The sequence below is a fragment of the Mastigoproctus giganteus genome, chromosome 9, assembly GCF_048544385.1.
Source record: "Mastigoproctus giganteus isolate SK-2022 chromosome 9, ASM4854438v1, whole genome shotgun sequence".
Lineage (NCBI taxonomy): Eukaryota > Metazoa > Arthropoda > Arachnida > Uropygi > Thelyphonidae > Mastigoproctus > Mastigoproctus giganteus.
The window spans coordinates 199,933,395-199,945,482 of record NC_143583.1 but is presented as its reverse complement, the minus strand read 5'-3'; the positions used below and the strand labels follow the sequence as shown (position 1 = coordinate 199,945,482).

General features: G+C 38.5%; 1 protein-coding gene across 1 annotated transcript in view; it reads left to right on the top strand.

The window, feature by feature from the left end:
• The window catches only part of LOC150081017 (sodium- and chloride-dependent glycine transporter 1-like), a 455,858-nt gene that overhangs the window by 350,176 nt on the left and 93,594 nt on the right, over positions 1 to 12,088 (top strand). Inside the window, exon 14 of the mRNA XM_090380891.1 lies at positions 3,439 to 3,594. Coding sequence (XP_090237017.1) covers positions 3,439 to 3,594 — 156 coding nt within the window. The remainder of the gene's footprint in view (positions 1 to 3,438; positions 3,595 to 12,088) is intronic.

The window sequence follows — 12,088 nt, the reverse complement described above, 5'->3', positions numbered from 1 at the left end:
TATGCAGGGAGCATTGCCGAGGCCACATTATGTCAAGGAGCAGGGTATGTTCTTGCCATATCCAAACTAACAGAACAAATTGATCTGTGAAAAGATTTAACCTTCCAAATAATTCCTCCTTCATTTCACAAATATATGTGATTTCAATTTCAATCTCAGTGATGTCCATTTTCACTCTCAGTCTCTCTACCACATTCTGTCAAATTCATCTGTTTCCTCTATCATTCTTATAACTCCTCTATTCACTTGGAACTCTTTGACTTCCTTTCTTTAAAATTAACTTTCTCCAGTCCAACTTTCCTAACATTGGGGTAATTTTGCTGGGTGTTTTTATGTTCACAACTCTGGCTGGCTTCCGATTTCTAGTTACACAGACACAGCTGGTTGAGATGCTGAGGCTTTGGCAATTACTAATGATTGCACCGATTGGTAATTTACCTACCCAGACAATTTTAACCACGCAGCCACATGCTTGATATTTTTCTCACAAACAACCCTTCTAAGTACACAGTTGAAGTGAGTGGCACCTCAGATGAGAACTTGATGTTCTCTTCTCCGATGGAGCCTTTCTCTCATGGCTAATCTCAACTTTGTGTTGTTTGGCATTACAAGAATGCAAAATAGGATGATCTGCAAGATTTCTTTGCTCCTTTTCCTTGGTTAAATTACTGTTTCAAATCTTCTGATGTCATCATTTGCTCAGATCATGTCAGTCAAATTATTTTTGTAGGCATGAAATCGTTTATTCCACACCGCCTTGAAATCTCGTCCTTTATCTAAACTTTGGTTTTCCAATGAATTGGCTAAGGCTGTTCAAAATAAGAATGTTTCATATCACAATTGGCTTGTATCCAAATCTGTAGGTTCATTGTCTGCCTACATTGTCTGCCAAAGCTTGCAACAATTCTAAAGCAGTTATTAATCAGTACAAACTAGATTTCAAACAGGATAATACAAAACTTGCTTCTTGTCCAAATAGTAGTCAAGCATTCTGGTCCCTTGCCAAAGCTATTAGCCACACTTCAGCCCATCTCTATTTCCACCTTTGTCAAAACCAGATGTTTCTATTGTCACTTCAGCCAAATATAAAGCTGACCTGCTGGCATCCTAATTTTCTTCCAACTTATGTATTGATGATATCGGTAAACAATATCCTACCATTCAATGACTCCTGTGGTCTTCCGACAAAAGGATGTCAGAAGGATTTTCAACAATCTTAATGCTAAGAAAGCTCCAGGTCTTGATGGTATTTCTCCACTGATTCTCAAAACCAATGCTCCTGAACTTACTCCTGTTCTGTGCTACCTTTTTTCACTTTCTTATTCCAAAGGTGCTTTTCCTTCTGCTTGGAAATTTGCTCATATCCAGCCAGTTCCTAAAGAATGTGACAAATCCCATTCCATTCCACTTACTTCTCTTTCTAAAGTAGTGGAGAAATTAACTAACTGCCAACTCTTAAACTATCTAGAAACCTTCCATCTGATCAACGATCGCCAGTATGGATTCCATCAGGGTCAGCCCACTGGTGATATTCTGGCTTATGTTACCCATCTCTAGACAAATTCAGTGGAAAAGTTTGATGAAACTCGAGCAGGTGCTGTTGACACTTTGAAGGCTTTTGATTTTGCTTGGCATAAAGATCTTCTAAAGCTTCTCTTCCATTGACCAGAAATCCTATCCGTAGTGGCTGATAATTGCACATTCCATTCCAACTTCCAGTTTGAGAAATCTTGCACTGTACAAGCTTCAATTTCTCAAATATCCACTACCAATTCCTTAAATGCACATCTCCAGGTAAATCTTCAGTAGAGTAAAGATAGCTTAGTTCATATATATCAGTCCTTCTAAAACATAGTCCTGTCTTATATTTCACAAAAAGCATTCTTCTGCTCCTATGTTTATCTTCAATAACACTCTGATTACTAGGGAAGATCACATACCTCTATTGGGAATTACCCTGACTTCTAATCTCATTTGGCATAGGCATATTACAAATATTGCTTCCCCTGCATCTAAAAAACTGGTTTTTCTATTTCATTCTTGGCATTACTTTTCTGCCAAACAGCTGTTCATTAAGTACAAATTGCCAATCTGCCCTACCATGGAATATTGTTCCAACATCTTGGACGGCTTCCCCAAACCTCTTTCATACTCCTAGATTCCATTCAAAAGAGGGCAGTTAGTTTAATTAATGACTCATCTTTAATAGAGTCTCACCATATCACTTCTCATACACATTCTCTTTCTGCTGAATGCCCTTTCTATAGATACTTCAATGCTATAATTCCCACTCTCTTCCAAAGCAGTCTGAACATGTGCCACAACATGTCAACATCCATTTAGCATTAATAGTGCAAGAAAGCAAGCTTATACATCAGCCAAAGAAAAAATATAAAAAATATAAAGAAGAAGAAGAAAACTTCCCATTTCACTTATCCATTAATGACTCATCTCTAATAGAGTCTCACCACATTCTCTTTCTGCTGAATGCCTTTTCTATAGATACTTCCATGCTATAATTCCCACTCTCTTCCAAAGCAGTCTGAACATGTGCCACAACATGTCAACATCCATTTAGCATTAGTAGTGCAAGAAAGCAAACTTATACAACATCAACCAAAGAAAAAATATAAAGAAGAAGAAGAAACTTCCCATTTCACTTATCCATTCCCTCCAAATGTTTGCTTAGTTCTTCCTTGAATTTATTTCAGCTATCAACTTTCACAACAACACGTGGAAGATTGTTCCAGCAGTCAGACATTGCTGACTGAAGGAAAATTTCCACACATCTGTTCTGACAACTGTCTTTCCTCGGTTTAAATTTATGTCCCCTCAAGTGTGTAATATGAGCAAGAGAAAGAATCCCATCAGCACTGAGCTTGCTAAAACCATTCAATTAATTTCACATCCAAAGTCCTGATTTTAAAAATAAATTCTGCATTTTCTGATAATCTGCTTTCATAGGACTTATTTTGGTCTTGGTGCTGCATAAAAATTTTCAAGTAAAGTTAAATTGCTATGAAACACTCAGATTTATTTATTATATACCACCCAAACCGTTGTATGAAAGAATTAGGTGTTGAAACATTATTATTTGTTCATATTAATAATTGCAACTGATGTATCATTTGCATCTATCATTGTATATGTTGTCATTAAAATAAGGTTGTAGATCTAGTTTCTGCTCAAGAATTTAATGCTTGTACAATACTGAGTATTATTTGCTGAAATTGTAAACAGATAATCGTTTTTATTATAATGTTGTTAAAATGTTTACATGCATACTCAAATACTTAGTTCATTTGTAGTGGGGGAGGTGGACCTCCTTTCATCTTTATGTGTATAAACCATTAATAAATATATTGGTTTTGTATTTGTTATTTTAAACATATCCATAAAAAGAGTACTTAAGCACTGATAACAACCTTTTATTTTTAGTTCCTTTTCATAAGTGCCCTTGTACGCTTCGAAAGAACAGTGTATGGTGATGTTGAATTTCCTTTCTGGGCAGAAGGTATTGGGATACTCCTCACTCTCATTTCTGTTTCACAGATTCCTTTCTGGGCATTATATGTTATAATCAAAAACCGCAGAGTAAGTAAACAGAGCATACAATAAGCTTGATGATAAACTCGTTTTTAAAACACTTTAAATTGTGTGCCATTACCCATATGGTTTTAACTTTTAGATAAAAAGCTCAAAATGAGAAATACCTCTGATAGACAGTAGAAGAAAGTAAACAGAACAATTCAAAGACAGTTTACTTCACTGCATAAATTATGCATCTACTAAAGTAATTCAGTGCAATTCTCAATCTTATGGGCACTAAACTAAGTTACAATTCTTATAAGCTTTTGAAATAAGGTGTTTATTTCTGCAATAATTTTTAAGTCCTCCCCGTAACAAATAACATTGAAAATTGTAACAAAGGAATAATTTTTGGGATCCTAATCACAGAGGTTAGCTTATTTTGGAATTGTACATGTAAGTCATGGCTTTATTTTACATGTAGCAAACTAGGTCAGACAGTCATGTAGCAAACTAGGTCAGTCAGTCATGTAGCAAACTAGGTAGCATCAGTCTCATATTGTGAAGGGCACTATGCAGCACCTCCATAGCCAGGTGGGCAGGAGCAGCAGTGCGTAGCACACGCTTCTCGATTAGACTGGGGTTCGATCCCGTGCCCACCAAATATTAGTATTAGTAATGGCCGCATGGTGCAAGAAAGCCTATGGCTTATGCTGCACCAGCCAAAAGAAAAAAAAAAAAAAAAAACAATCCGAACAAAACAATGATAAAAACAAAAAATAAATAAATAAATAATAATAATAATTAATAAAAAAAAAGGAAATTAAACCTATCATCCTATGCGCTTCCCTTACCCAAAAGTACTACCCAGATAACCTTTGAATTTCCCCAAACTGTCGGCCTCTACCACCCATGAAGGCAACTTATTCCAGTAATTTATAACTCGCTGGCTAAAATAAAACTTCCTGCAATCCAATCTAAACATTTCCCCCCCGTAACTTGAATTTATGTCCCCTAGTTCTAGCATCATTTATAATCTTGAAAATTTCTTCCTCATTCATTTTACTGATGCCTCTCAGAGCCTTAAACACCTCAATCAAATCTCCTCTAAGGTGTCTAGTTTCCAAACTCTGCAACCCACATATTCAAAGTCTTTCTTCATAAGGACGCCCTTTTGCTGGTCTCACCAGGCGAGTTACCCGCCTTTGCACCCTTTCAAGAAGCTCGATGTCTTTCTTTAGGTGCGGTCTCCATACTTGAACACAGTATTCCAAGTGTGGTCTAACATAAGCCTCATATAATGGGATTATCACGTCCCTATCTCTACTTGCAAAAGTTTGATAGATCATCGATAGGACACCATGGGCCTTCCTTTCAACCTGTTTACAATGCTCAGAGAATTTCATGTCTGACCGTATTGTAACACCCAAGTCCCTTTCCTCCAGTAATGGGTTTAGTTAAACTCCACCAAGTGAATAAGCTATTTTGGAATTACTGTTTCCTAGGTGTAATACCTTACACTTTGTTGGATTAAAGCATAGCTGCCATTTTTCTGACCATTCCTGAAGTCTATCTAGGTCTCTCTGAAGAAGCTCAGCTTGACAGTGATCATTAACTACTCTACCAATTTTAACATCATCTGCAAATTTAGACATCATGCCATCTATCCCTTCATCAATGTCGTTTATGAAAATTAAAAACAACAGTGGTCCTAATACTGATCCTTGAAGAACCCCACTTCTTACATCAACCCAATCTGAGGAAGAGCCATTTATTACAACCCTCTGCCTCCTGCCCTGAAGCCATCCTTCTATCCATCTAAGGATTTTCCCAGTGATTCCAACCTGTTCCAGCTTATAAAGCATCCGCTCATGTGGGACTGAGTCAAAATCTTTGCTGAAATCTAAATAAACAATGTCGAAATTATTCCCTAAATCCAGCTTGTGAGTGACACTTTCGAATTAGCGAACCAGATTTGTTAAACATGATTTTCCCTTTACAAAACCATGCTGAGTATCCTTGAGAATTTCAATTCGATCCAAATGATCCTGAATTCCTACAAGTTGATCTGTAACCAAGTTACAAAGGAGGTTAGGCAGGCGAAGGCAGATTACGAGAAATCCTTGGCAAAAGATGCTAAGAAAAACAGCAAGGATTTCTTTACTTATATAAACTCTAAAAGGAAGGGGATGAATCTGATTGGTCCACTTGACATCAATGGTTCGACTGTTGATGATCCTGCTCAGATAGCAAACAAACTGAATGAGTATTTTGCATCTACGTTCACACGTGAGGAATTATTAAGGTTTGAAAATGGCAGAAGGTTATCAAATTGTAGCAGGATACTTAATGATTTTGTAATAACTGAGAGCAAAGCGGAAGAGAAACTGTTGAAGTTAAACGTAAGAAAAGCACCTGGGGTGGATGGGATCTATCCAGTTATATTAAAGGAGGCGGCAAAGCAACTAAGCAAACCCTTAGCCATAATTATGAGAGCATCCTTGGACTCAGGGAAGGTTCCCACGGACTGGAGATGTGCAAATGTATCCCCAATTCACAAAGGGGGATCGAAGGGTGACATGGGTAATTACAGACCAGTTAGTTTAACTTCTGTTCCGGGTAAAATAATGGAGTCGCTGGTTAAAGATGCATTGCAGGATCATCTAGACAAGACTGCAGCAATAATTCATACACAGCATGGGTTTGTTAAGGGAAAGTTTTGTCTGACAAATTTAATAGGATATTATAATGTGGTTACAAAGGAACTGGATGCAAAAAATAATTTTGATATCATATATTTGGATTTCAGGAAAGCTTTTGACACTGTTGCACATGGAAGACTATTGTACAAATTGGAGCAGAATGGTATTAAGGGTAAGTTGCTACAATGGATAAAAGGATGGTTAAGTGGGAGAAGACAGAGGGTGGTAATTAATGGGTGCTGCTCTTCTTGGACTAATGTTATTAGTGGAGTCCCACAGGGTTCGGTGTTGGGTCCACTGTTGTTTTGTATATTTATCAATGATATTGATGAAGGTATATCAGGCTTAGTGTCGAAGTTTGCGGATGATACAAAGGTTGGCAGGGTTGTTAATGAGACTAATGGCAGTGTGCTACTGCCATTAGTCTAGATAATTTGGGCAGATGGGCTAAGAAGTGGCAACTGAAGTTTAACCTTGAAGAATGAAGATAATTGTGCAGTCAGATATGAAGTTTTCTGAGCAGTGCAGACAGGCTGCAAGAGTGGGGTCTTGTCAATGATATATAGGAATTGCTAGTAGGGATAATGATGTGATTATCCCCTTGTATAAGGGAATGGTCAGGCCACAGGTCTGGAGGCCTCATTTTAGGAAAGCTGTTGAGCTACTAAAAATAGTACAGAGAAGGGCAACGAGATTATTGAGTGGAACGAAGGGTTGCTGTTACCGAGATAGGCTTAATTTCTGCAAATTGCAACATCTGGAGACTAGACACATGTGAGGTTATCTGATTGAGGTTTATAAAGCCTTGAATGGTTTGAGCAAACAAAATGCTGATGGGATTCTTCCTCTTGCTCAGATTCTGCACCTGAGGGGGGGCATAAATTCAAATCAGAGAACGGCAGTTGTAGAATAGATGTGTGGAAATCTGCCTTTAGCCAGCGGGTGATTGATTGCTGGAGCAAACTTTTGTCGTAGAAGTTGAAAGCTTAAATAAATTCAAAGTAGAACTAGACAAGCATTTGGAGCGAGTGGATGGGTGAAATGGGAAGATGTTTTTTTGTTTTTTTTTTGGCTAATGCTGTATAAGCTTGCTTTCTTGCATCATATGCCTCTCATAATGCTAATAATAAAAACATTATCATTAATATCCTTCTTGTTTTCATGAATGAAAGCTAGAGTGGGCCCAGCACTGAACCCTGGGGACTACACTGAAAACATTAGTCCACAAAGTGGTTATCCCATTGATAATCATTCTCTGCCTTCTTCCACTTAATATTCTCTTTATCCAAAGCAGTAAATTTCCCTTAATGTCATATAGCTCCAGTTTATACTGCAGTCTTTTGTGTGCAGCACTGTGAAAAGCCTTCCTGAAATTGAATTATATGACATAAGAATTATTTTTTGTATCCACTTCCTTTGTAACTAACTCATAGTACCAGTCAAATTAGTCAGACAAGACTTTCGCTTAACAAACCCATGCTGCCACTGCAGTATAATAGCATATCTGTCCAGATGATCCTGCATTACTCTCTTAACCAGTGACTCCATTATTTTCCTGGAATATACATTAAGATAACAGGTCTGTAACTACTTATGTCACCTTTTGATCCCCCTTTATGAATTAGCATTAGCATTAGTAGAGGCATTTGATGCAAGAAAGCAAGCTTATGCAGCATCAACCAAAAAAAAAAAAAAACCCACTTCCACTTCACCCCTCTGTTCGTTCAAAATACCTGTCCAGCTGAGCCTTAAACTTATTTAGGCTATCAACCTCCACCACAAGGGATGGCAGTCTGTTCCACCAACCAACCACCCGCTGGCTAAAGGCAAATTTCCGCACGTCTATCCTACATCTGTCTTTCCTCAATTTGAATTTATGCCCTCTCAGGTGATTTTTCTGAGCTAGAGGAAGAATCCCATCAGCATTGAGCATGCTTAAACCATTCAAGGCTTTATACACCTCTATCAGATCACCTCGCTGGTGCCTAGTCTCCAGACATTGTAATTTGCAAAACTTAAGCCTTTCTTCGTAAGAGCACCCCCTTTGTTCCATTCACTAATCTTGTTGCCCTTCTCGGTACTCATTCCAGCAGCTCTACATCCTTCTTGAAATGAGGCCTCCAGACCTGTATACAGTACTCTAGGTGTGGCCTGACCATCGCCTTATACAATGGAATAATCACCTCCTTATCCCTGCTGGAAAATTCCTGTATATCATTGACAATACTCCATGAGCTACTCTTGCAGCCCGTCTGCACTGCTCAGAGAACTTCATATCTGCCTGCACAACCACCCCCAAGTCCCTTTCATTCTCTACCACTGTCAGTGTAGTACCACAGAGTTGATACGTTGTCTGGGGTTGCTGTTTCCCATGTGTAGTACTTTACATTTGTCAATGTTAAACTTCATTTGCCACCTCTCAGCAAATCTGCTCAACCTTTCCAGATCCTGTTGCAGCAGCATAGTGTCAGTAGTGTCCTTGACAACCCTGCCAACCTTTGTATCGTCTGCAAACTTGGACATTAAGCCCGATATACCATCATCAATATCATTTATAAATACAGAAAACAATAATGGACCCAACACTGAGCCCTGAGGGACTCCACTAATAACATCAGTCCACGATGAGCAGTGTCCATTGATTACCACTCTCTGTCTTCTCCCCCTCAACCACCCCTTTATCCATAGCAGCAATTTGCCTCCAATGTCACACTGCTCCAATTTGTGTAGCAGTCTTCCATGTGCAACAGTATCAAAAGCCTTTCTAAGATCCAAGTATATTAGAGATATATTCACTTATCTCCAGTTCATAGGAACCCAAGGATGTTCTCATAATTATGGCTGAATTCAAGGATGTTCTCATAATTATGGCTTAAGGCTTGCTTACCTCCTTTTCTGCCTATCTTAATATAATTGGATAGACTGCATCAACCCCCAGTGCTGTTTTTTTATATTATGCTTCAACAATTCCTCTTCCACTTTCCCTTCAGTTATCACAAATTCATTTAGTTCCCCATTGCAGTCTAATAAATTTCTGCATTTCCCTTCCATAAAGAATTCCTCATGTGTGAATGCAGATGCAAAATATCTATTCAATTTGTCAGCAACTTGAGCAGACTCATGAACATTTAACCCAAAGACAGCAAGTGACCCAGTTTGATTCATTCCCTTCCTTCTACTGTTAATATAAGCATAGAAGTCATTTCCGCTTTTCTTTGCATTCTTTCTCATAATCTGCCTTATATTGCTTAACCTTCTTTGTGACTTGATTACAGACTAATTTGTATCTATCATAGTCATATGAATCACCTGATAATTTATATGCATCCCATGCACTTTTCTTTTGTGCCACTTATATCAATAGTTAATCTGACATCCATTTAAGTCTAAGCCTTAAACAGTATTTCTTTGTTGGTATGATTAAGCCTAGTAGCAGTCTATGATTACTTCCCTGAATGTTTCCCATTTAGAATTTGCAGTTGGTAATATCATTAGTTGGTCCCATTGTATAGAATTTAAAAACCATGAGTCCATTTTAGTCCCCCTTACAAAAGCAAAAGCCTTTCCCTTTGCCTTTGACAGCAGTTATATCTTTAATTAAATTCCCTATTAGTACACTGTGATTGCTGTCAACCAATGGGTTGGCAGTGGTTTTACCTGCAGAGTCTTAATTAGTTAAGAAAAGAAAGAATTACCTCTATGATGTCTTGTTCTTAATGCATGTAGAATCACTGCTGATAACCAGATCAAGAGTATTGCTTCTTTTTGTTGCCTCTCTCTAACATGCTGCTGTATAAAGAAAGTTGATGTTTTGCTAATTTCCTTTAGTCCTGTTGAATGTATAATGAGAAAACAAGGTACGCATGGTAATGCAGCCTCCATTCAGTGTTTCTTATTACTTGTGTTTAATTTAGTTTCTTTTGTAGGTTGGTACTTGGTATGGGCCCCAGATGAAGAAAGTAGATTTAAATTACTCCTAGGAGTAAAGTTATAAAATACAGTAGCTTTAAGGCTCTCACCCACCATGAGGCCCATCAAGAGGGCACCACTCATGAACTGCTAGGTAGTGCATATGCAAGTTGAATGCCAAAGTTACTTAGATACTATACCCATACATCCAATAAGTCTTGACCCCTCTCAGGACCAAAGGAAAGGAGACCTATTGGATTACAGTTGACCTAGCAACAGACTTTCCAGCCAAAGTGATCCTGAATTGATCCAAAACAGAGCCTCCCATTTTGATGGGAGCAGGGATGACAGTATTGTATTAAGGCTGGACTTCCCCAACTATCAGGCTACCCATTTCCAGCAAGTACTCTGGTCACAGTGAACGGCAAACAAGCCAAATAAAGCAATTGCAATCTAGAACCCATAACCTGAACAGAGAGACATAGGTAGAATTCTTAACAAAAGTATCCACAGTCCAGCTTCCATACTAAGGGATTTCGTGGACTGCTTCATATTGTCTGTCAATTATTGTTTCCATCTCCTCACATTCTTGGCTTTTTCACATGCCATTAGTGAAGGTGTTGGATTCTAGTGATGTTAATCTATAGATACAGCAGTGTCACTGGGAAGCCATCTCACGATGTACTGATGCCCACATCAAGGGAACTAAGCCTGGACTTCAAGCCATATTCAGTAAAGACAAAGCTGGCTAACAGCCCAAACTGTAGCAATGGCTTGTGTTGGTAGTCTACAGACAGAACAGAGGGCAGGAAAGCAAAAGTCTGTCTTCCCTTCTCAGTATTAACTTAAAACTAGATAGCATAATACTTATCACTGCATTTAGGATTCTATTAGATAGTATAGTATTGATAATTAATTAATTAAATTTATTGATCTTATTAATTTTCAATATCATGCCCCAGACTAGAACAGCAAAGCAACAGGCACAAATTGGCAGGAGTGTTATGACTTGGGGGATAGAACTGAGGGGGGAAATTCTCCAACACATCACAGCCTAAAAAAAATTGTGCAACTTGTGAAATGTTTGCCAAACTCTCTGGAACAGAACATAATCTCACCAAGGAGGATGTATTTGTGTGTGCTAGGTGCAGAGAGTTTCTAGAAATCAGGTGCAACTCAGCTTTCCGATGGGCATCTATGAGAGCTTGAGGTTTAGAGTAGAAGCCCTCAAAGAAATTAATGTGAGAAGCCCATCGAGCTCTCAGCTGCCCAACTCAACAGCAGAGCTCGCTCTTCTGCATCAGGAAACACAGTGGCAATCTTTAAGGCAGAATTTGCTGGTCCCAGAGGAGTTAGTTATTGTCGGTCACTCTGTTGTCAGGATGACAGATAATATATTGTGTAAAAAAAGGATAGATGGAATAGGACTGGTGTATATCTGTCAGGGGCAAAAGTTGATGATGTTATAGAGCAGATATCATCTTTTAAGGACACAAAGAGTGATATTGTTGTACACGTTGGCACTAATGATGTTTTAGAAGATCTGCAGATTTACTTAACAAGTACAGGTCAATGTTGAAAAAAAGTTGTGAGTTAGGTTTAAATTTGACAGTGTCTGCAAATCTGCCCAGACACGATAGGAAGGAGTATATAATGAGAGCCTTGTTCAATCAATTCGGCCCTGTAGAGATCGTGCAAGGCTCATGGGGTAGAATTTTCCTCAGCGTGGTCTGTGCTTGTTAACAGTAGAGACTGCTTCTACAGGGATGGGATACAATTAAATAGAAGGGGAGCAAGAGTGTTAGCATTAGCAGAGGCATACGATGCAAGAAAGCAAGCTTAAGCAGGATTAGCCAAAAAAAAAAAAAAAACACCTTCCAATTTCACCCATCCACTCACTCCAAACGCTCTGATTTCACCTCGTTTGTTCCAAATACCTGTCCAGCTCA